Source organism: Lynx rufus, unplaced genomic scaffold, assembly GCF_022079265.1.
Source record: "Lynx rufus isolate CCGP_SWC_20201006 ecotype Redwood Valley unplaced genomic scaffold, mLynRuf1.p SCAF_3, whole genome shotgun sequence".
NCBI classification, from domain to species: Eukaryota; Metazoa; Chordata; class Mammalia; order Carnivora; family Felidae; genus Lynx; species Lynx rufus.
This window is the reverse complement of record NW_025814845.1, coordinates 150,792,679-150,818,286: the sequence shown is the minus strand read 5'-3', so window position 1 is coordinate 150,818,286 and position 25,608 is coordinate 150,792,679. Positions and strand designations below refer to the sequence as shown.

The window sequence follows — 25,608 nt, the reverse complement described above, 5'->3', positions numbered from 1 at the left end:
CTTTACAGATGAGAACCCCTAGGCTCAAAGAGGCAAAGGCCTTGTTGGAAAGGATGTGTGGTTCCTATGTGCAGAGCAGGTGTGTGACGCCAGGACTATGAGGCCCACGTCAGGAGCTTTCTATGGTGCAAAACAGGAGCAGCACCTTGTCTTGCAAGCGACCGGGTCAAGAGACCACCATGTGGACCAGCAGAAGAGGACTCAACATGCCAGGCTGTCACTGGTGAAGGGTGAAGTGTAAAGGAAATGACGGGGCCCCCATGTTGTCACAGGTGGGCAGATTTTCCAACCGGTAGGCTCCTCAACTCCAGGGTCTGGCAGCCTGGGATGCATGATGTCTGAATGCACAAGAAGGCCTAGAATTAAAAGAGGACTCAGCTCTCCTCTGCTCAGCTTTAGACCCATCTTTATCTCAGGTTGGCCTTAGAGTGAATGCCACAGCCTAGAACTCCTCCTGATATCCTGACTCGCACCTCCAACTGGGTCCAGTTGGGGGTAAATCTTACAGATGAAAAAGTTGAGGCTCAGAGAGGGTGATTCGCTCATAACCACACAGTAAGTGGAACAGCTGATGGGGGTCACCCCCAGGGGTTTCCTTCTCAGGGTCTCTGCCATCCTGCCCCCTCCCTGGTGGTGACAGATGTGTGACACGGAAGGGCACTGCTTGTGAAACTCATGAGCTTTCTTGCCTTGGAAATCTTAAGGGATACAAAAGATCTTTTGAAGATCACTTAACTGCTGTCTTTTCCTGGAGCCCCAAGTTCCCTCGAGGCCTAGAGTTCACGATTGTCTCTAATGTGAATGTCAAGCTTAATTAAAGACTGCTACTGCCCTAGTTTCACTTTTCCCTTCCTTAGAGTCAAATGCTACCGGGGCTGAAAGGGTCTTTGGGAGTCCCTCCTGCCCTTACCCACAGTAGCACTAGCCAGGTCCAGAGAAGATGACGTTGCAGGGATTTGCCTGGGATCCCTCATATTCTCCCAATCAGACACACCACCTAAGGTGAGCCTTTTCCCTATGCAGGGAAGCCGGGGGAAGAACTTACAGGGGGGAAGCTCTAAGAGGGGTGTAGTGTCTTTGTGGGGCAATGGACATGTTCTCAGATGAATCGGAGTGGTGGTGACAACTCTGTGAATATACTAAAGTCAGTGAATTGTACACTTCAAGTGGGTGAATTGTATGCTATGTAAACTGTATGTCAGTAAAGCTATTTAAATATTTTTTCCTTTGTTTGTTTGCTTATTTATTTATTTATTTATTTGAGAAAGAGAGAAAGTACACACAGGAGGGGCAGAGAGAGAGAGAGAGAGAGAGAGAGAATCCCAAGCTGGCTCTGCACTGTTAGCTCAGAGCCTGACACGGGGCTTGAACTCACAAACTGTGAGGTCATGACCTGAGCCAAGATCAAGAGTCAGATGCTTAAGCAACTGGGCCACCCAGGTGCCCCTATTTAGGCATTTTCTAATAAAGAATAAGGAGAAGTTCTGCTGGCAAGACCTCTGGGCAAGGGTAAGATACAGAAGCAGTCAAGAGACCCATCTCGGCCGAACACTGGAGGCACCATCTTAGCTCAAGCCCTTTGCCCTTGGCTGTTTCCTCTTCCTGGCACACTTGCCTCCAAAGCCTGTGGGGCTGGATCCCTCCTATCCTCACATTTTTGCTCTGGAGTCACCTTCTCCAGGGAACCTTTCCCAGCCGCCTCAATGAAAACTGCCCACAGCTCTGCTCCCCTCCCATCTCTCTGTGACATCTTCTCCCTTAGTGCCTATCATTTTCTAATATAGAAAATAAAATACTTGTTTTGTTCGCTGTTTGCCTCTCTCTACCAGCAGTGTAAGCTTTGTGAGGGCAGGGCTTTCAATCTCTTTTGTTTATGGCTATATAGGTCCCTAGGTCCTAGAACCGTGCTTGGCACATTGTAGGTGTTTAATAGTTATTGATTAAATGAATAAATGGCACAATTATAGTTGCTGCTCAGGCTTCTGAATCTGCATCCCTTAGAGCCTTTCCCTCTGAGATTGTACTGGTCAGCCAGTGAGCGCTGAAGAAGCCTACCTTGAGTCCTTCCGCATTTCAGCATTTGACACACAAGCATCTCCAGATGGCCAATTGCAATTTCATTTGTGGCAACTCTAATTAAATCAATTTAGTTTGCCTTTCTCATATGTTTTTCTGCTGCTTTAAGAAGTCTCTTTTGTATGCACGTACTACATTTTCTTTTGCACTTAAAAATTTGAATTTAAGAGGCTGGATTTCACATATAGTGTTCCTACTACAATTAAAAAAGAGGGCGGGGGGAGAAAAGAACTCTGCCTCTGTCCTTCTCTTGCCAGTTGTTAGGGGCAATCTCAGCCAGGGCCTCAGAACTGTAGTCAGATTCAAGGTGGATTGTGCACTGAAAGGGTTTAGGTCTCTGCTTAAAATGCTTGCAAATTCTGTTTGAGAGAGTAAGGTTTTAATGTGCTGTTTAACAAGGAGCCATTGGTCACTGAAGCCGGACCGTGCTCTGGAGTTGGCTGGTCAGGGAACCCTGTGCGCAGACACCAAGTAGATGTTGCATAGGAGAGAAGGAGGGTGCCTCCTCAAAAGCAGCACAGGATACAGCTGCAGAGAGGCCACTGTGGGGAAACTGGGAGAGGCTGAGTTCGTGTTCTGGCCGGAAAAGGCAGTCATACCTGTGTGCCTCTCTTCATATCAGTTATAGATGAAGATACAAGACAGCCAGGAGATGCGAGTCAACAGGGGATATTGTGCATCCTTTCCTTTCTTTATCTGCTCCCTGCTAAGACACGGATGTGTGATAAGAGGCCTGGAAATTGCCATCAAAGGCTGGAAGACCTCTGTACCAACTTGGTCTGAAACCCTGGGACTATCTCTTAGAGATGGGCAATTCCAGCTCAGCACAGGAATGAGCTAGGGCAAAGGGCTCTATTCACTAGTAAGGGATGAGGGGCATGGAAGTTCCCTATGACTCTGGGAAAGGCAATTCATTATGTGATTTGTTTGATGCAGTGGGCTGGTTGTTTTAACAGCAAGTTTTACTTCTTGGTAATGAGAAAGTGGAGTGTGAAATTCATAACTCTGGTGTAGATCCATCATCTTCGGGCCACACAACCAGATTGCCATCACTTTTTGGGTTGCAGCTTCACCTAATTTTAACCAGAATCCTAAAAGATCAAGGAATTAACTTTTGTGTCCCAGACATAGAGAGTGACAGCTAATGTCCATATGAATAGGACTGGAAAGAGACCAGAATGCATTTTTTTCAAATAAGTAAAAAGAAACCTACCAGGAAGAGGGACATGGAAATTTCCCATTGTGGGAGGAGGTGAGAGGGCTGTTTAAGCCATCTGACAGCTAAGAAGCAGCCCTCTGGGCTTTCCCCTCACCTGAGAGCCCGAACCAGGTGGCTTGGTCCCTCACAAGGAAGGGAAAACTGACCAGGGAGATTGATGCTGGAGAAGTTTCCTCTGGGATGCATTTCATCCTCAGTCAGGAAAGGAGGAAGTGTTTGGGGAACTAGCAGCTGCAGACAAAGGCACAGACAGTTTAGCTCAAAAGGAGCAGAGAAACGGGAATGAACACTTGCCTTTGTGAATCTCTGGGATGCGGTCAGGGCTCTTGCTAGAAAAAGAAATAAATGAGAAGCTAAAGTACAAGTCACTAGACGGGCTTTGATGTAAGAGGAGCCAGCAGGGAAGTTAAGAAAGAAGACTATTATGGAGGTTAACACCAAAGAGACAGAAAGAAAAGGCCCTAATTGGATCTTAGAACTCAGCATTTGTTTAAAACAAAACCAGTGTCTAAAGACAGGGTTTAGTATATATTTTCTCATACTTCCTTGTCTTAGTAAAGATGCTTGTTTTTATATAACTCTGGGCTGGGATATCATGGTTATTGATGGTTAGGTGCGGGGTGGGAAGAACTACCTGGGTGAGGCTTGGTATTTGAACTACATCCTATAGATGCCATGCTACCATCTCAACCATAGGCCCAGTGTGGCAAGAAAAGGAGACTTTTTTGGGAGGCTTCCTTGCTGAGTGACCTCAGGCAGCTTACTTACCTCTCTGTGCTTCGGCTTTCCATATGTTAAACAAGGATGGTGGGTTAGATGGCCTAGTCAACCTCTTCAGTTCTAAAGATTCCATTGCTCTAAATCCCTTTGGAAACTGAAGTCGTGAGATTCAAGTCTTTTCACACCAGACATACCTTTATGTGTACCCTCTGCCAGCATTTGCCTGACCTCCACTCACAGGGGTCCTGGAACCCCTGCAAGGTTTTGCGTGGTGGATTGTCACCTGTGAGAACAAGTCAACTCTGCTTTGATCCTCTCTGAGAGAAGCCGTTGCCCTCAGGAGAAGCGCACCCCCTGTGTGTGCCCCCCGAGCAGGACTGTTCTGCACTGTGCCAGCTAGCTCTGTTCTGTGGTCAGAGGTGGGCTCCACCTTCAAGTTCCAGCCCTAGCTTAAGCCCTTGTGGCTATCTTGAGCCTCTGGTCCCATCCAGAAACTTCCAGTCTTGCCCCCTAGCTGAATTAGAGAGTTGAGGAGGACACACATAGCTCAAAGGGTATCTGGAGGTGCCTGGGATTTTCTCTAAGGGTTCCCAGATGGATTTAAGAAGACAGAAGGAACATGCACCATACAGACATGAGGGGCACTGGGTTTTAATAGTAAATCTCTCTCTAATTGGGTATGCCACCCATTTGTGTCTGGCCAAGCTCTCCTGGTCTCCAGGGTCAGAATAGAAACTAACCTCAAAGAAAGGCCAGTGTATCTTTCTCGCTAATAGGTGTCTGGGGAGCTGTGAAGGTCTTGGGTCTTGGACCCATTCCCTCACTCCTTGGTCAGGCCAAGCTTAGCTCCATAGTGAGACAGCAAGTCTTTGCCCTGCATGCCTAGTAGAGAAGGCGTACACAAAATGCTCTGGAAGATTGAGAACATTTTCAAAATGCCAACCTCTGAGCAGAGATTTCGGGGGCAAGAAGCAGAAGCATCATCTTCTGCCCTTGTCAGTATAATTGCATCTAAGATACATAAACACACACGTGCGCATGCACACACACATACACGCTGGAGCTGATTGGTCCGCAGTGCATATCAGCCCGTGCTCCCTCCCTGTATCGGTAACCGCTTCCCCAAGAACCCATGTAAGTCTGTCTCTTTAAGACTCAGACACAGCCATCCTTGCTAAGGACACAGGCATTAGAGCCCAACCACCTAGGTAAAGATCCAGCTCTATTGTTTACAAGCCTTGTGGCTGCCTCGTGCTGTTACTTAAAGTCTCTGGACCTCAGTTTCATCACTTATAAAATGGGAGCAATCAAAAGTACCCACTCATTGGACTGCCACGGGAGTTTAATGGGTTAACCCATGTAAACCTCTTAAACTAGCCTCTGGCACACAGTGGAGCTCCCCAAAAGTCTAAACCAGCATTGCTAGCATCATCCTCATCACTACCCTACCACAGCGCCTCCCCCTCCCCCCGGCAGCTTGATGCAATATACCCTATGCTCTAGGTGCCCAGGACCACTCGCTCCATATCTACGTTTTGCTCTCCCAGGTGTCCATTTCTTGGTGCCTATGGTTCCCCTGTCCATAAGAGCCCCCAAACTTCTCTTTCAGGCAAGCTCCTGTGCATCCATCGAGATCTAGACCAAATGTTACCTCCTCTCTCATGCCCCCAGAAACAGCAATATATCCCTCCTCTGTATATGCACCTATCACAGAATTTGAAATGTGCTGCACCAGACCATAAACTCCTGAAGGGTAGGTGTGTTTGCAAGCCCATTGCCAACACGGCACCTGGCCTGTGGCAGGTACCTGACAAAGAGTGCTGGTGTGATGCCGGGAAAAAGTGGGCAGAGCCCTACTTATAGGATAACTCCTCCGTGTGTGCTTAACCAAAAAAGGCAGGCTCAGGTGCTATGTGGGTGTAAGGGGCTCACCCCTGACCCCTGCCAATGTTTACATGGAAGGATCAGAAAAACCCAGAAGGAAAAGTGATAGAGCTGCTAATTCTTGATCCAGTCCCCCAAACCTGTTCCCCCATAAGGTCTCTTCCATCTCTACATATCCAGTGAGAAATCACCACCTCTTCCGTCTATCACTGCCTACACCAGTTCTACTAAGTCTTATTGGTTTGATCGCCAGAACAGCCCTCAAATTCGTGCACTTGGTATCATTTCCCAAATGCTCTCTACCCCATAATTTCATCCCTGGATCTCTTAGCTCAGCTGTTGCTTCCTCCCTGAACAGCAGAAAAGGAGATCTTCTTTAAATGCAGGTCCAATCCTACAGCTTTCCTATGTAACCCTTCCTAGTATACTTGGTATCAGCCCAAACTGCTTGTGGGGTCCTGCAGACCCTGCTTGATCAGGCCTCTGACTTCTCCATCCTCCCCTGATATCACTTTCCTCCCCCTGCCCCACCAACCTCAGCTATGCCGGGTCCTTCACTTGCTGGAACAAGCCAGGCTTTTCCTACTCAGGGCCTTTGCATATGCTCTTTCCACTGCCTGGGAGGTTATTTCTGTTCTTCCCACAGGTGGCTCCTTCTCTTTGCTTATACTCAGCCTAAACATCAGATCCCTGGAGAGGCTTTCCCTGACACTCCTGCCCAAAGTAAGCTCTCTCCACCCCTCACCACATTATCTGTGGTCTCAGCACCAGGTTTGTTTGCTTCAAAGCACTTAACATGTGTCATCGGTCCCATTGTTTTTGTTCTGTCTGCTCAGAAAAATAAGACTTTCATGAGGAGAGGGTCTGTGTCGGTTCTGTTCCCTGCTGCCCCTCAGCACATAGTATCGCAGTTGACCTGACGCATTTTTGTGGAACGGTGGATCATATCAAGTGCCCACCACATGGCAAGCAAGATGCTGTAGCAGTGTATGTGCAGCTCATTAGATCTTTACGACACCCCAAAGGTAGCTTCTATTCACATTTTACGGAGCAAGAGGCCCAGGTAGGAAACGAATTTGCCCCAGGCCATAAAGGCAGTAAGTGGTGGATGGTGGTATTGACACTCAGTCTCACTTTTCCTGCCCCACCAACTGCTTTCCAAACCCTGGCCCTACCTAGAATACTGGCAAAGCTTTCAGCAGACACTACAATGTCACCACCAATATAGATGACATATCAGAATAAGCTTTGTTTTTATCTTTACTCAAACTTTCAAAACATCAGATTTAAGGAAACCCTGCTGAGATGCTCAAGTGACTTCAGCATAATATTTGTATGATTGTTTATTATTACCATATTTTTCACTTGAATGTGGTCTTCTGGGGAAATTGGATACAATCCATCTTGCAGGCTGAATACCACAGGGTTAGCCCAGCAATAAGTGAGGGCCACAAGGTGGAGAGATGGGAAAGGTTGGGAAAGGTTGGCATTTGGCAAGATCAGTGGAGAACTCGCATATTAAAGTGATAGTGGTGGGGCACATGGGTGACTCAGTTGGTTAAGCGTCTGACTCTTGGTTTCAGCTCAGGTCATGATCTCACGGTTCATGAGTTCAAGCCCTGCATTAGGCTCTGTGCTGACAGCGTGGAGCCTGTCTGGGATTCTCTTTCTCCCTCTTTCTCTGCCCTTCCCCGACTCTCTCTGTCTCTCTCTCTTTCTCAAAATACAATAAAATAAACATTAAAAAAATAAAGTGGCAGTGGCAACGGTCTTCCTAACCATTTACTAGTATTAACAGTGTAAATGGGCAGCTATGTCATCAAAGCCCACAAAGCAAGGCCAATTAGCCATGGATCCCACCAGTACAGCTTGTAGTCCAATTCAGGAAGTGTATCTACAATAAAAGTTCTCCCACCACCAACAAAATGGCCAGGTGTTGTACCTGGCATGATATTGGTCATGTCATCAAATGCTCATAACAACTTTTTGTGGTAGGTACTAATATTATCCCCATTTAAGAAACAGGAAAGCTCAGGAACAGAAAGGCTCAGTAACTCTCCACAGATCAAACAGCTATCAGATATCAGCATGGGAGTCACCCGCATCTTTCTATGCTGCCATGCTCTAAGCAGTCACATGGCTGGAAGATTCCATGTCACCATGTCCCTCCCAGGGTAACAGACTTTCTTTAATGTGTGTACATTTCATACAGCTTTTTATGGGAAAAAAGAAGGTAGGCATCTATTTCCAAACAAAATGGTCCAGTGATGAGCAGATGTTCTACAAGTTAAGTAAGAGGGAAATGCCAAGCCCCCTGCAGTCTGTGCTCAGTGAGGGCAGGTTTCCTTCCTTCCCATCAATCCAGCTAATGCTACAGACCCCATCCTTGTCTTGGGAAATCACATTCCAACAGCAAAGATTGCCACTGACCTTTGTTTACCCAGCAGTTCCCAAATGTATTTAACCACGAAAGCTTGTTTGGAGAAATACCTATTCCACATACCAAACAAATGTGGGGGAATGCTTGCCTGACCTCTGAGTGAGCTGCTCACTCTAAAAGAGGGGTGTGTGGGAGAAAAAGCCAGGGACAACTTCCCTAGGGCAAAAGCCCCACAGCAGCCTGACCCTCGTCACTCCAGCTCCTCTCCCAGGGTGCCTGCTTATGGCAGCACAACTAAGCAGCCCCTTGGCCTTCACGGACTTGGCCCCATGGGACTCCCACATCAAGAGGGCTCTTAGGGAGCAACATCTACTGCCCCTTGAGTTTCTTCTCCAGGGATTTCACATCAGCTTCTCTGTGTTTATAATATGAGCAGCTATCATAGAAAGGGCAGTCTCAGCAAGGAGGCTGGAACAGGGATGACCCACAGAGCCAAAAGGGGTGGGGTGGAGATCTCCCTAGGATCTCGCCCACGCCACTCACCACCAGGCTCTGGAAATGACAAACACACACCCTTAGGTGCCCTTGGAGCTTGACAGTTTACAAAATGATCTACATGCATTACATTATTGCATCCTCCCTAAATATTAGGTAGTGCTGTCATCTCCTTCATTACACCAAACAGAAAAGGAGGCCTTGATAAGGTGAAGGGCAAGGTCCAAAATCATACCAGGGTATAAGTGGTGACCAGGCTCTTGGTCTGGGACGAATGTCCTATCAGGAACTCACCCCTTACATCACCCTGCCACCTGTCCCATCTATTTGCGGTGCCTGGATGTGGCGAAGGGTGCAAGAAGGATAACTTTGCTTCCCTGGTGATTCTGGGGGTTGGGAGGAGATCTGAACAACCGAAACAGCAAAGGACGGTTTAGATTGGGGTCTCGGCAACAGAGTTGGAAAAAGGAGGAATTGGATGGGAGAGAAAGAGGCCTTCCCCAGTCCCCCAGCAAATCTGTCCCCTGGAGCATGTTGCCCTGATCTGGGGAGGTACAGCCCATGGATGGAGGGCAGTCTGGGTATGGGGGCTCCAGAGAGTAGGCAGGGTCACTGTGCCTATCACTGGGCACCTCAGCCCATCATCAGGGTTCCATGAGGACTCCCTCAAGACTTGCAGAGCAAGGCTGTGCACATCAGACCCTGCGACACTGGTGTTCTTCTAGAATCAACCCCTGAGTGGTTCTCTTGGTCCTGAAACAAATGGCGCTCTCTAAATGATGCACACTTTTCTCCAAGGTTCAGAGAAGCAGGGGCTCCCGGGGCCTCGGCGTGGGCAGTCACACCAGATCATTGCCTAAGCAGATGGCCTGGCTCCGCGGGCACCCTGAAGACAAGGTCTCCATGTTTCCTAGTTTTTTCCGATGCCAGTGGCAGTGTGTGTGCATATGAATGGGAGTCTATCCAAAAGAGAAGGGACAGGCCAGACGGACTGCCAGCCCTGCCTCCCTCACCACGGCTTCCTGCTCAGTGTCCAGATGCCCCAGTGGAGCTAGACGTCTATTTAGCTCCTTCCAGCTCTTCTCCAGGACAGGTCACTGGTGCTGCAAACTCCACTGGACCCTGGCTCCAAACAGCTGATGCCCAGGGGCTGGGTGGTGCCTCCTCCTAACAGTGGGCACTGCCCCCCAAAGTTTCCCACATTCCCCCTTCTCCTTGCCTCCATGAGGGATTCACAAGACTGCAGCCGGTGCTCTGTGGGACAGAGGGATCTGCCCTGAGGCCTCTTTCCCTTGGGGGCACTTCCAGCTGGGGTTATGCTGATTTGGGGTTGGTAGGAGGCTTCATCAGGGAGCCAAGCTCCCATAGGGTTGGGGGTGTCTGTTGGCAGTGCAGTTGGGCTCAGAACTAGGTGCTTGGGCTCTAAATGTCAGGAATGAGTTCACAAGCTGAACAGCTCAATGTTCTCTGGCTGGCCTTGGAAGATTAAACTCCTTTTCCGCACAAGTGACCAGGGAACTGGACATTCCCAAGGACTGGCCAGTCTGGAAAAAGTCAGGAGGCAAAGCTGTTTCACGAAGGCCAGAGCTTGGCTTCTCTTGACAGACCACAAGGTGTAAGGTGGGAGGGTGTGGAGTCAGGAACCTCTGGGCTGAGTCTTCTCAGCAACATTTCTGCTTGAATATTCCTAGTGTCAGGAAACTCACTACCTGCTGAGACACTCTTTCCACCACTGAACAGCTCCTGCTGTTTGAAATATCTGCCACATGTTGCATCAGTAACACTCTCCCTATAGCTCCCTCCATCCCTTTAGGATGGCCATTCATTCCCCTTCAAACGTTGGGATTCTTGCATCCCAAGTCTTCCTCAAACTAGACATTTCCAGTGTCCCCCACATGATGGGATCTTCAGCCCCTCCTCATCCTAGACCTACTGGAGCTCCAGTCCCCTTGAAACATGCTCTGAGACACAGCCATGCTGCTTGCAGTCTGTCTGACCATCGGTGACCTGGTGTTGCCTTGGCCAACAAAGTCTAACCTCAGAAGGGTTTCTCAGGCAACCAGGAGGTGCCTAGAGACTTCCCACTGCTGCAGATATCAGTGCTATCCCACTGGGCTCTGGGGGCTTCTGGGGCTCCTTGGAGACCATCTGGGGCCACAGGGGACATGAGGGAGGTGGGTGGGGTGCGCCTGGCTCTAGATCCCCATCCCCATCTAACTAAAGCAGAGCTATTGAGCATGTTTTAAAATGGGGCTGCTACATAAACTTTGATTTCAAGCAGTAGCACCACAGCTTACAAATGTCTAAAATCGCTGGTGTTGCCTATTGTGATTTAGTATTAGGCTGACTCCCCCATCCTGTGTATGTGCAACACTTCGGCTCAGGCCAGCACCAAAGAAAAAGAGGCACTCCTCCCAGATTGGGAGACACAGAGCCCTCTGTTCTGCTGCTCCCAGGGACATTTGAGCCCCTGGCTCTGCTCTGTTCATGAGAACATAAGGTCTTGAGCAGGGCAGCTGGCACATGGGTGTATGGGGAACATCTGTGCCACTCATGTGCTTTTGGTGTGGGCTGGGTCAGCATCACATGGGGGCCTGGGCAAGGTGGAGACTCGGGGATCAGGATGGGCAATGCCCACAGGATGTGCCAGGCACTGAGTGTGCAGGTGGCAGTCACCAAGTGGTCCCCAGACAGAGGGCAGAGCCCTGTCCCAGCCCAGGTCATTCCCCCAGCCTTCCGTGGGGGGTGGGTGTGGGACACTCACAGGGCAGCGTCTCGGCGCTGTTCTTCTGGATCATTATGCAGAGCTGTAGCACCAGTTGGGGGGCGCTCTCCAGGAAGGTCTCAAGGAGGCGCAACATGTTGACGTCTGCATATTCATACATCATAGCCCAGTAGAAGCGTCGCTGGTGTTCCTTCTGCCGCTGGCTCTGAATCCCCAGGTACATGGTGCGGATATACCTGCCGAGAGAACAGGACAGAACACACAGAGCGTGGGTGGGAGCAGGGAATGCGGAAGGGTCATGCCATTCCCCAAAACCAAGGCTTGCCTGTGCCGATGTCCCCTCCTTTGCTGTGAAGTTTTCCAAATGCTTGGACCAGGGTTTTTTCCAGACCACAGACAAGGTGCTAAGGCTTTGGAGTGAAGGGATTGGGAGTGGAGGGGGACAGGCCAGGGAAGGGGTCGTAAACAAGTTCTTCCCTTCCTGGTCTTGGTTTGCTCATCAAAAAAAAAAAAAAAAAAAAAAATGAGAATGAAAGAGTGGGACCAGATGATCTCCCGGGGCCAGCCAGTGAAGCATCATAGGTGAGTTCAGAGGACGCATGACCTTTCTCACGTTCAAAACCCCAGGGGGAACATTCCAGCAGATATTCACCTCTTCTGCACAGCCCTGCACCCTCTCTGGGTGAGGAAGGGAAGGGAGTTAGCATTTGTGAGGCTCCTACGAAGTACCACTGGCTGGCTGGCCGCATGGTTCCAGGGTCCCAGGTGACCCGCAGGTGTAATTCCTATGTAAGACACATGGGGAACCGCTGCACCACACCTGTACAGGCTGCATAGCTGGATGGTGAACCGAATGGGAGCTGGCCCCAGACTGCCAGACACCAAAGTTTGAGCTCTACACTAGGGAGCCACAGAAGCTGCAATGGAGTCTTTGTCCAAGGGTGACACAGGACACAGTCATTCTGACCCTGTACTGACCCTGCTCCATCAGCAAAGAAAGTGGGTGTAGGGGGAGGACATGGGCTCTGGATTCAAATGCGGACTCTGTCATTTGTTAATTGTGGGATCTTGGACTAATTACTCCAACTCTGTGTCCTTGTTACCCTTCTCTAACATGGGGAAAAGAATCATAGCATCACGGGGCTGGCGGGGAGATCAAGGAGATAATGTGTGTGGTGGACATGCATCCTGCGTCCCCCGTGCCTCACTTATACCTGAACTTTAGGAAGCTGTCTTTAAACCACAGTCAAGGGGCGGATTAAAGATACATCTAAGTCATCCAGCGGTCTCTGAGGCTGAGCCTGGGCCAGAGAGGCCAGTAGGGCCAGGGCAAGAGTGAGGTTCAGGAAGCACGGTTTTGCAGGCCCAGTTAAGATCAAGAACATGAACCATAAACCAAGGGCCACGGCCAACAGACAGAAGCACATGTGTGACCTTGATTGTTCCCTGGGAATGCCTATCACTGTGCCCTTTAAAACACTAGCCTGCATCATAGGGGTCGAGAGAGCATGGTTGACACAATCCGTAGTGCCTGTTGTCTTCAAGCACTGTCAGGTGCCTACTTGGGGCTACCAGGCAGTCCCTTCTCTCTGCCCCAATCACCACCCCCAGCCTGGTCTCTGCCATCACCCCCCTTGCCTGAATTGAAGCAGAAGCCCCCTAACTGGTCTCCTGGGGTCCACTCTTGCCCCAGAACAACCCTTTCTTCACACGGCAGCCAGGGTGCTTTTTGAAAATCATAAGTGCAATCAGTCATCCCCAAGCTTCTTCCAACCCTCCCACGCTTCCCATAATGCTTAGAATGCTTAGATCCAAATGCCTCGCATGGCTCATGGGGCCCTGCCTGCCCCTCCAGCCCCACCTCCCACTCTCTCTCCACTCCTTTCTTGTGTCTTTTCTGTCTCTCCTGGAGCACGGGAGCTTGTGTTTTTTCACACCATTGCCTCAGTGCCTATGGATGTAGAAGGAAGACTGTCCTGTAGAAGGACTCCTGTCCTGCAAGGCTGAGGTGTCCTGGTGGGACAACACTGTCACAATACTGTGAAGGTAGTCCATGCCCACATGTGCAGCAAATTCATGAAGAGCTTCATAAAGCCAGTCACTAAGAGGGGCTCTGAATTTCCCCGGAGCAATGGGAGGAGCGGGGCATTCAAGACCTTATATCGATGTTACAGAAGCTCACATTTTAGAAGCAAAGATGCAAAAGCATGCATTTATAAAATAGTTTAAAACTGTAAAGTGATGCTCCTCTCTGATTCCAAAATGGTGGGTCTCCCTCCTGACCATTAGCCTCAATGAACAAAGGCTCCAGGGTCCCCTAAACTGTGCATTGGGACACAAAGCAGCCCCACTGAACCATTGGTGTGACCTACAACAAACACGCTGGCAACAAGGGCACCCATCCCACACCAGATGAGTAATACTATGTCTGCCTCTCTAGATTCCTAAGAGCCTTTGGGTGATGGTATCTCTGAAGAGACCCACCCTGGGAAGCTGGGATGGACACCTTATTTCCCTCCAGATGCGCTCCCCACAGTGAGCAGAGCAACAGTCCTGCTGAAAACTAAAGCGGGGAAGCCTGGGGGTGAGGACTCAAAGGCAGGAAGGCGCTGGGGTGGGGCCGGTGTGAGAAGGGCAGGTGCGGAAGGCCAGCCATCTGCTGGAGTCCCTGCCATGCCTCGTGGGGCAGGTCTGGTTATTGTCATTTAACTCATGGGAAAAACTGAGGCTCAAGTGAAGTAAAGCATCAAATTCTGGTTCTGTTACAGATTCTGGCACTTACTATCTGTGGTATGGCCCATGAGTCATTTTCCCAAAATCAAGGAATGAGGCAGGAGGCTTGGAAAAGGTCAGGGACATTGTTGTAAAGCTACGGGGTCACTGAGAGAGAGACAAAGAGACAGAGAGTGAGACAGGGAGACACACAGAGACAGACAGACAGACAGAGGCACAGAGACACAGAGCCAGACAGAGAGACACAGAGAAATACAGAGACAGAAAAGCACATACACACAGAGAAGAAATACAGAAAGAGAGAAAGAGAGAGATGTGAGAGGGAACACAAAGAGAGAGAAAGGAGAGGAAAGCAGTGTCACAATTTTGGGCCTGAAGGAGAAGACCAACTTCAAGAAGTCATGGCAAAGATATATTTGGGGAGGGTTTGCTGTAAAGAGATATGGTCACAAGTAGTCTGGGAGGGGTTGAGGAGCAAGGGTGGAGGAAAGGGTCAAATTGGTCGGATCTGATGGTGGCCTGGGAAGGCAGAGCAGTGGAGGACAAAGGTGCACTGGCTGAGGTCAGGGCTGTGAGTCTAGAAACTCCACACAGCACCCAGAATGACCATGTGCCTAGTGAAGCCTTGGTGCCTTGGGTCTCACAGGTCAGATGTGGCCTCCATGACCCAAACCTGAGCTCTACCCACATGTGGCAGCTGTAACACACAATCCATAGGCCACAGACTCCCACAGGGAGTCTCTCACAGGGACCAGATCACAAATTTATACTCTCTCAGAGGTACACTCAGACCACAGACTCTGCTTCTCCCAGCCTCACAAGGTGGAGGAATGATTAAATGGCAGAGCCAAGCCTACGTGTTCCAGTCCCAGGGCAGGGTCATGTCAACACTCAGATTCACCTAGCTCTGTCCTGCTAGGGCAAAAGGAGCACTTGATGTGTGCCCCCATCTCCATTTTCCCCAAGCCACAAGCCCCTGTGCCCCATCATGCCCATGGAAATGGAAGGCAATGAGCCCAGGACATGCTGACTCAGCTAATAATGTCTGCCAGAGAAAGCAGCCTTGAATTTTCTTCTGGGAGAACATCGCAAGGGATGGGAAGAAACAAGGGTGGGAGTGGGCAAAACCAGAGCCTCTCCCACTGTGTTGATGAGCAAACAGATGCTGGCAGCCCAGAGTGCACCAGGATCAAGTCCAAAACCAAATCTGGAAATCATGCCTCCTGAGACACCAGCTCACACAGCCTCAACCCCCTGTAATGGGAGCTGCGTCACGGAATCCAGTTCAGGATTTCCCAATCAAGTGCCTTCTACCTATTCCACACCTTCTGGCTCCTGGACCCTTCTCCTCTGTCCTTGAGTCTCTGGGTCCCCGAGAGGCAACTGAGGGTACCTGTAAAATCCAGAGGGGGTCTAGGTGACCTCTGGGGCCGTCCAAGTAGCTGCCTCTGCTAAGGCTCCAGCCCCTGTGCAAAGACAGCTTTGGCCTGTGGCCACAAGGTGGCGCCAGACCCTAAGCGACGGGGGAAACGCTGCTCCGCGAGGTGATCTCATTCCCAGCAGGCAGCCTCCTAAGGCCTGCACCCTTCCATGCAGTAGCATTGGGGTGCAGGTGGCGCAGGCGAGGCCCAGAGCAGGGCCAGATGTGCCAAATCCCCACAAGGAGGGCTGCTGCTCCTCCAAACCCTCATCCCCGCCACCCCCTGCCCCCAACTTGCCTGGCAGGTTCCAAAAGCTCACCAGCCCCTGGACACTAGCTCAGGATAGAAGACATCCAAGTCTCTTCCCAGATTTGTTTCCACATCTGATGGCACCTGTCATGCCATCTCTCTCCCAAGAACATCAGATCATGAAATGCTTGGGTCTAAAAGCAGGGAGGAAGTGTGTCATGATAGAGCGAGGGCTCATAAAGCTGGGCGGATTTGGTCTACAATCTGAAGGACCTGCATGGCCTTGGGCAAGTCCGTCCCAAGGCGGAGCTTGTGCCATTCACCACCGCAGAGGGCAGACGAGGACCTCAAGCTTCCGCCAACGTTTTCACAACTTTATCCTTTCTTAACCGAGTGGCTTCAGAGAAACTGAAGTGTGCCCTAGCATCTTCATAAATAATAATACCCGATGTCTGTGTGACACTCATGTGCTGGGCACTGTACTGAGCATTTTGTACCTATGAATTCATTTAATTCGTTTAACCCTCACAACAACCTTATGAGGTAGATGCAGTATGAGCCTCATTTTGCAGACGGCAAACTGCAGCAGTGAGGTTCTGTTCTGCCGTTTGCCCAGCTGGGTAAGTGGTCGAGCAGGGCATCAAGCCGGCAGTCTGGCTCCAGGACCAGTGCTCTTAGCTCCCACCCACGTGCTGATCAGGGACAGACCGTCTGCCTCTTTCCTTCTGAACTTAGTCCAACTCGTTCCCCTCACTACGGTGGAAAAGCAGACCACCTGGGTTCTCTTCCAGTTCTTTCACTGGCTGTGTTACCTTGGGGAGAACATCTCCTAACCCCTTTGGGCCTCAGTTTCCACATCTTTCAAATGCCTGGGCTAGAGTAGGATCTCAGGATATGTTGAGTAAATAAATGCAGGCAAACATGCCCCCTCGGGGCGTCGCAGAAGCCTGGGCTAGAGTAGGATCTCAGGATATGTTGAGTAAATAAATGCAGGCAAACATGCCCCCTTGGGGAGTCGCAGAAGCCTCAAATGTGTGTGAGACTACCTGGGAGACCAGATGGCCCAGAGGGCAGCTATTCCTGCCTCCCGAGGTGCTCCCCTCCTGTCCTTCCTTCAGCACACGCTGGTTATCCCAGCTCTGTTTCTTCCTCTTACTTTGTAAACCATGGAATTGTTCAAAGCTCCACATATCTGCCTCCAGAAGAACTTTCTAGTTCTCTGAGCATATTCTCACCTTTTCACCAGCCCTTTGAGGGAAGATACTTTGTTACCTTCTCTTTCCCATCTGGCACATCTGAGTCTCAGAGAGGTGGGGTGATTCCCCCCCAGGCACACAGCCAGTCATAGTTCAGGCAAATCGAAGATGGTCTTACCCAAACTATGTTGCCTCACTAGGAGTTAGCTATAGCTCTGCCTAAAACTGGCTAGGATGAGAAAACAGTGACTTCTACAAGAGGCAGGAGGCTGAACAGGTTTGCTGTCTGGGCCTACAGTCACATGCTGCTTCTGGTGACATTCTCAGAAACCGTATTTTCAAAGAACAACCCACCCTCGAAGCCCCAAATGATTTTGTGGGGCCTGAAACTTGACAATCCTTTTTAAGAAAAATAAAGCCTACCAAATATTTAGGGTAGAAATAGCACCCATTCTACCCTTTTTTTCCCAAAAAATTCAAGAGGAAAGAACACTTTCTCATTCATTTTATGAGGTCAGCATTACTCTGATATCAAAGCCAGACAAACACTGTATAACCAAATAAAACTACAGACAATACCTTTCATAAACACAAATGCAAAAATCCTCAACAAAATATTAGCAAATCAATTCCAGTAATATATAGTAAGAATGATACACTAGAGCCAATTGGGTTTATCTTGAGAAAGTAAGGCTGCTTCTATATGCAAAAATCAATCCCTGTAATCAAAGATATTAATAAGACAAAACACACATTAATTAATTAATTAATTAATTAATGCAGATAAAAGGCATTTGACAAAATTCAGCATCGATTCATGATTTTTTAAAAAAGAAGAAATTCTCAACGATCTAGAAATAAAAGAGAACTTCCTTAACCTGATAGATGAAGGACACCTACAAAAACCCACACTTAATGTCACACTCAATAATAAAAGTTGAATTCTTTCCTCTTAAGATCAGGAGCAAGGCAGTGATGTCTACTCTTATCACTTCTACTCAGCATCATATTAGAAGTCCCAGTCAGTGCAATAAGTCAAGAAAAAGAAATAAAGTATATACAGATTGCAAAGAAGGAAGTCAAGTTGTCCCCATTTGAAAACGACATGATTGTCTAGATTGAAAACCCCAAGGAATATACAAAAAAGTTCACAGAACTAATTAGGAAGTTTAGCAAAGTCTCATGATACAAGGTCAGCATATAGAAATTCAGTATATTTCTATGGACTACTAATTAACAATTGGAAATTGAAATTTGAAATTTAAAAAATATATACCACTTAAGGGCACCTGGGTGGCTCAGTTGGTTGAGCATCTGACTCTTGATTTCAGCTCATGCCATGATCCCAGGGTTATGGGATCGATCCTTTAGTTGGGCTTTGCAACTGGGCATGGAGCCTGCTTAAGACTTTCTTTCAAATCTCTCCCTCAGCTCCTCCCCTACTCACACACTCTCTCGGAAAAAAAAAAAAAAAGTGGTAGGGACGCCTGGGTGGCTCAGTCGGTTGAGTGACCGACTTCAGCTCAGGTCATGATCTCACAGTTTGTGAGTTTGAGCCCTGCGTCAGGCTCTGTGCTGACAGCTCGGAACCTGGAGCCTACTTCCGATTCTGGGTCTCCCTCTCTCTCTGCCCCTCCCCCTCTCATGCTCTGTCTCTCTCTGTCTCAGAAATAAATAAACATAAAAAAAATTATTTTAAAAAGAAAAAAAAGTGGTATATAAATATATAAATATAATATATATCACTTAAATTGGCTCCAAAAATTGAAATACTTAGGAATAAGCCTAATAAAGTATGCAAGGTTTGTATACTGAAGCTACAACACTAATAAAAAAAAGTCAAAGAAAATCTAAATGATAGAGAGATATACACCATGTTCATGGGTTGAAAGACTCAATATAGTGATGACACAATGACAATTTTCTTCAAATTAATGTATAGATTTAACATGATTTCAATACAGATCCCAGCAGGGATTTTTTGCAGATATAGACAAGCAGATTCTAAAGTTGATATGGAAAGGCAAAGGAACCAGAAGAGCCAACACAAGTGGGGGGGAGGGGAGAATAAATTTAAAGAGCTCACAGTGCTGGATTTTGGAACTCACTATAACACTACAGTAATTAAGACAGGGTGTTGTTGGCAAGGACAGAGAAATGGATCAATGGGGCAGACAAAAGCCCAGAAACAGACTCATACATATGTGGGCAACTGATGTTTGTTTGAAGGTGCAAAGATAATTTAATGAAGAGAAGTAGTCTTTTCAACAAATGATGTGGGCACAATTAATCTTTCCCATGCAAACAACTAACTTAAAATGTATCAGAGATTGAAATGTAAAACTAGAAAACTTTCAAGAGAAAATCTTTGTGACCTTGCATTAGCAAAGAGCTCTTACATAGGGCAGCAAAAACATGATCCATAAAAGAAAACAATCGATGCATTGGATTTCATCAAAATTAAAAGTGTTTGCTCTGTGAATGACATAAGGAGAATAAAAACACAAGCTATGGAATGGGAGAAAATATTTGCAAGTCACATATCTGATGAAGACGAGGGAGAACTTGTCTCTAGAATATGTGCAGAACTCTCAGAATTGCCTACTCACGAGAAGGAGGGTAGGAAGAACTCAAGCAAAGGAGATACAAGAAGGCTTCCTGCCTCACCTTCCCTGGGCTTGGCCCTGAGCACCTGGCCACTGAGGACAAGACTCTGCTGATGGACCCCTGGGTAGGAGGAGAAATGGCTGGGGGTGGGGGGGGGGCATGGACTCACCCCCCAGGGGCTGCCCTGAGCCTGGGTAGGGGCTAAGTGTGTAGGAGCTATAAGGATTTAAGGCAGAGCTGGCCCCACAGGCCTCCCCCAGAGGCCCTGGGGACAAATGAGCTGCTGAGGGAGCTGCTGGGGGGAGGCCAGGGGCCTTACCATCTACTTAGGTAGTGGACCCAGGCAGGGCGGTGTTAGCACGCCCAGCTCTCACAACTCACCTAGCACCTGGCTTCTTCAGGAACCCAATTCGTGGGATCTTACATTCCACCCAGGGAGTGATGGTCACCTCAGATGGTGCCTCGGGCCTCCATCTGGCCTCGGTCCCTGAAACTTCCCTTAGGAAGGGAAAGAAAGACCCTTATAAGACGAGGGTGGCATACTGAAGCAGGAAGTACAAACGGGTCTTGTGGACACACGGACAGGGCTCCAACTGCATGTACCAAACCCCTAGGCCTGCCTTCCTCCTCTGTGTGCAAGTCTCCAGGCTCAGGGCCAGCTGGTGTCACTGTGATAAGGCTCTTCCTCCAAGGCTCATATGCGAGTCAGGGAAGGGCTGTGACCCCAGGAAGCCGCTAGAAATCTGCTGGGCATATGCCAGGTGGAGGCTACAGCAGACCCTGCATTTCACCTACAACACACAGGTGTAGGAGGAGGCCAGGTGGGGAGAGCTGGCCAGGTTCTACCGGGCAGCGTTGGAGAGTGGTGGTGAGTTTCGACCGTCTTGCCTCACGGGCATCTGCAGATGCAGTCTGGTGGCAGAGCTGAAACAAAAGCACACAACACAGCTCCTGCCCTCCCCATGGGGCTCCCAGGGGCTAAGCAGCCACTGGTGTGCCACCTCAAGGAGCGCATCTTGGTTGACAGCAGTAACACTGCTTGTACCCCGAACGTACAAGACTTATACACAGAGACCATAACATTTTCCCCAGCCATGAGCTGATGAACCTATCCCCAGCCAGCAAATCCCCACTTTCCCTAGCTGGGGAGGCCCCAGGCTCCCTGATCCTCTCCAACCAAGCCACGGGAAGGGCAGCTTCTTCCCTTCAGCCAGCACATGGGCTGTCCTCCTGGGCCCTGCACCAGCATGCAATTGGCTCAGTACAAATGACATGCCAAGGCTGAGGTCGTGCGAGGACACAGCCCTGGGCCTGGCTGCCAAGCTGCCAGGAGGCCACAGGGCTAGGCCACCAGACCAGGCTCCTCAGACACCAAGGGGGAGGGGGGCATGGTAGAGGCTCAGTGGCTCCAGCAGGGAGGCAGACCTCAATGGGGAAGAGCCCAAGGAGGGGGCCATTCCTCTTTGCCTTCATGATACCAGGGGCCCCTCTCTCCAGGCCCTGTTCTCTTTCTACCCTCTCCTGTGTCTTCCCTCCCTGCCTAAAGCCTCTCCCCACTAGCTGGACAGCATCCTGCCTTTCTGGCCCTTCTTACCTCACTCCTCTCCCTAAACACCTGTCCACTCACCCTTGCTCCCCCAAACATAGCCTCAGCCCTTCACTGCAAAAGGCTGTTAATTGCTCTGTAAGTCCCAAACTGCAGAATTGTCTGCAGGGTTGGTACATGGAGGCAGCAACCGGGGATAGTATAACAACAACACAAAAAGTCAGAGGAATTGTAATAGCCACTCACTCAACGTGCCCCAGGCCTGAGATGCTACCTACATCATCTCATTTAACCACACCCCCTCCCCAACTGCGTGAGGCAGGCATTATTACCCGCCTCTGGAGATGGGGAAGCTGAGTATGGAACTTGCTGGTGTCACCAGCCAGGGTCTGCTGCCCCCATGTGTGCCCTCAGAGCCTGTGAACCTTTCTTTGTACAGTGACCATGCAGCTGCTGGGTATGTGTGGGAGTGGTAGTTAAGACCTGTCACTAGGGGATGAATCAATGGAATCTACTCCTGAAATCATTATTGCACTATATGCTAACTAACTTGGATGTACATTTAAAAATTAATTAGGGGCGCCTGGGTGGCTCAGTCCATTAAGCGTCCGACTTCAGCTCAGGTCATCATGATCTCATGGTCCGTGAGTCTGAGCCTCGCATCAGGCTCTGTGCTGACAGCTCAGAGCCTGGAGCCTGTTTCGGGCTCTGTGTCTCCTCTCTCTGCCTCTCATACTCTCTCTCTGTCTCTCTCAAAAATAAACATTAAAAGAAATTAAAAATAAATAAATAAAAAATAAAAAAAATAAAAATAAATTAATTAATTAAAAACAAAAAGACCTGTCACTCCTGTGGGACCCTAAGCCCAGGAGAGAACCCAGCTTTGCAACAAAATTGTGTCCCCAGCCCCCCGGCACAGCACCTAGTACACGGGAGGAGAACATCTGCTGACTGAATGAGGGAGCAGGGCTGGGCCTGAGTCCCCACCTCTGGCCCTCAGAGCCCACCATCTGTGTGGCCATGCTACCTGGTTGCTCCTGTGCTCCCTGAGGTGAGGAGGCTGGAGAGGCCAGTAGGCTGAAGACCACCCCAACCGACAGGGTCTTGGCTCACCCGGAAGGGCCCTGAAGCCCAGAGGCGAGTCTGGGCTAACGCCACAGCAGCACTCAGCCCCCAAAGCCCGTCCAGGGCTGTGACCCCCCAGAGCCACGGCCGCCTCGGCCACCAGCAACCAGGCCTGTGTGGTGGCCACAGCTGGCCCCTCCGTGGCCAAGAAGTGTTCCAGCTCTTTCCAGAAAGACTCAGAAAGCTGCCCTCGAACTCAAGATACACTTCTCTAAAACTAATGACAGTAGAGTCATTCACCTGGACAGCTCTTCGCTATTCTTAAAAAATATGTCTTTATATTTTTGTTGCATTTAGATACAAGTAACCATGCCTTCCAGGACCACCATGAGGCACCTTTACTCTTATCCTGGGTGCGTGTGGCACACGTGCTCTCTCACACACACACATAAGCAACTGCTTTCATACACACACCACCCCTAAGAACCCACTCCACACCAGCACCACACATAGACACGCATGCACACTGTACCACAATGTACTCACACTTTGCACAGAAACTTCCCTGGTATGTACATGCTAACTACACATGAAATTCATACACCCACACAGCCACACTACATAGATGCACCGTGCCCTGCACAGCACAGAGATACACATGTACAAACCACCATATAATGTACATGGCTCACATGTCTAAGCCCCAGCTGTACAGACACCTGTAGGCACATGACGGCATCCCTGTGTCACGGCCAACCCTGGATCACAGAGGGGGTGGTCTCCCACCCGTGCTTCCTTTCATGCCCCCCCCAGTCCTTCCTGCTCCTGGCCACTAACTGTCATCACGGCCTCCTAACGAATGGGTGAGCAGACACAGAGGACAGAGACAAAGCCAAACCCACATCAAAGCCCTGAGCTCTCTTCAGTAGCTGTGAACCAGATCAGAGAACAGGGACACTGTAATACTAGTCAGATGAGAAGTAAGAGGGTAAGGGGTTTGCAAATCCGATGACATACTGCCCCCAATATCAAGGACAAAGCTGGGCTAGCTGCCACCAAAGCCCCCAAGGGCTCACTGCTATCTGAACTCGCGAAGTACCCCTCTAAGCCCTGTTCACACGTATTCCACTTTCCCTCCACCTCTACCTGGTTGATTTGGGAATCCTGACTTGTCATGGTAGCAGCCGAGGTGTTAAGAGGTGCTGGGACTGTAAGCGCAGACTGTAAGATCTGCATTCTCGTCTGGTCCATCCTTCTGGAGGTGGCAGCGATGCCTCCCAGGTGTCCTTTCCATTTCTGACCACATGCCGGGACAGGAAGGATCTAGGGCTGATGGCCATGCAGTGGCCGTAGGAGAGGATGTGCCAAAGGAGGGGTGGAGGAGCCTTCAGGGGGCTTGTGTGGAAACCTCACCTGTCTGGGGCTTGTCCCCTGCTGAGAATTGCTGAGCTGGGTCACCAGGTCCACTCAGGAAAGTACTGACTGGGGAGTTCTGAGGCTGCTATGGCATAGAAGCTGTGCTGCTATCTGCATGCATTTGATTCCATGCCCAGCAGGAAACCCTGTGGCTGTTCCCTGGGGTCCTGGAGCAGAGAGCAGGCAGTGGGACAGAGCAAAAGTCCTTCCAGTTCTCCCAGATCATTTACCTATCTGGAGGACACCAGCAGACATGATCAGGGAACAGTCTGTAAGCCTCTATCTGGTTATCACTATCACCATTCCCATTTCACAGATGAGGAAATCAAAGCTGACCTAGGTTTAGTCACTTGGGTGGGTCTCCATTGGCTCTGTATCCAGGGACTCAGTCTCCTGCCTCCCCCATCTCTCTCCCACACCTGCTCCCTGCCCCCTGGCTGCACCAAATGGGTCTCCACCCCCCGATCCCCTGGTGTGTGCCTGTCTGTATGTCTTTATGCTGTTCCCCACCACCTGGAGAGTCAGCAAGGTGTCAGCCCACAGGTCGGAGCAGGAGGGCCCTGTAGCCACGTGCCTTACTCCATGTCAAGGTCAAATGACTTTCCTCTGCATCCTCCCATTATACCGAGTCCCCAGTAAAGTAATAGCTCCCATTTATTGGCCTTCCCCTGCATGCCGGGCACAATGTAAGCACTCTACACGTATTAAGTCATTTGACACAAAAACTTTAACATTGTCTACAGTGAAGAAACTGAAGCAAGAGAAAGCCCAAGGCATAGCTACTGGGATCCACACCGGGTAGCTGGAGTCCAGACAGGCTGCTTCTAACCCGGTACGCTATGTCTTGCTGTTCGTTATCTTCCTCTCATTTCCCCTCCATCCCCGTCTCATGTACTCCTTTCAACAACCCAATTATTAGATAACCTATTAGCCCCATTTCACAGATCAGGAGATTGAGGCTTAGAAGGATGAAACGGTATGCCCAAATTAGAAAGCCAAATTTAAGCCTCTGTTTGTTTGGCTCTGTTTTCCACCTGGAGGCCCCTCGCCTCCACTACCATAGCTCTGTCTGAGGCTCACACTGTGGCAAAGTCACGTGCGTACAGAGATGCTTCCCAGCTAGATGTGAACCCCCAGGACAGGCATCTGTACACCCAGTGGCCCCGGCCCACCATGGTGAACATCCAGCAGAGGAGCTAAGGTGGATGTAGCCCCTGCTTTATTAAAATTTTTTTTTCTTTCAACGTTTTTTTATTTATTTTTGGGACAGAGAGAGACAGAGCATGAACGGGGGAGGGGCAGAGAGAGAGGGAGACACAGGATCGGAAACAGGCTCCAGGCTCCGAGCCATCAGCCCAGAGCCCGACGCGGGGCTCGAACTCCCGGACCGCGAGATCGTGACCTGGCTGAAGTCGGACGCTCAACCGACTGCGCCACCCAGGCGCCCCTGTAGCCCCTGCTTTAATGGAAAACTGGTCTCATCTGGCCAGGAGATGCCTGCAACCCTAGCTTCAAACACATGAAATGCACACTCCCCAAGGTAGATGGCCGGAATGGGGCCAGGAGCTCAAAGAAAAAGCAGGAAAGATTTGGGTTGTACACAAGAGAAAACTCAGCCACCTGCGTGGCAGGACAACGCTGCAATGAGACAGGTTTTCTGCCCCTCTCTGGACAGTTGAGGAAGACAGAAGCACATCTGTTGGGGCTGTCAGATGTCAGACACTTCCGGCTCATGGAGGATCACAGCTACACCAGCCAGGGGCCCTCTCGGCCCTAGCACTTTATCACAGGCACAGCACAGTGTACCCAACACCCCCAAGAGCATACACATGTGTCCATGCACAAGTCTACCTGCAGCCTCCCTCAAAACTGCTTG

The 25,608-nt window shown here is 49.7% G+C and overlaps 1 protein-coding gene across 1 annotated transcript in view; it reads right to left on the bottom strand.

Moving 5' to 3' along the window:
• The window catches only part of XKR6 (XK related 6), a 320,290-nt gene that overhangs the window by 13,575 nt on the left and 281,107 nt on the right, over positions 1-25,608 (bottom strand). Inside the window, exon 2 of the mRNA XM_047091360.1 lies at positions 11,539-11,735. Coding sequence (XP_046947316.1) covers positions 11,539-11,735 — 197 coding nt within the window. The remainder of the gene's footprint in view (positions 1-11,538; positions 11,736-25,608) is intronic.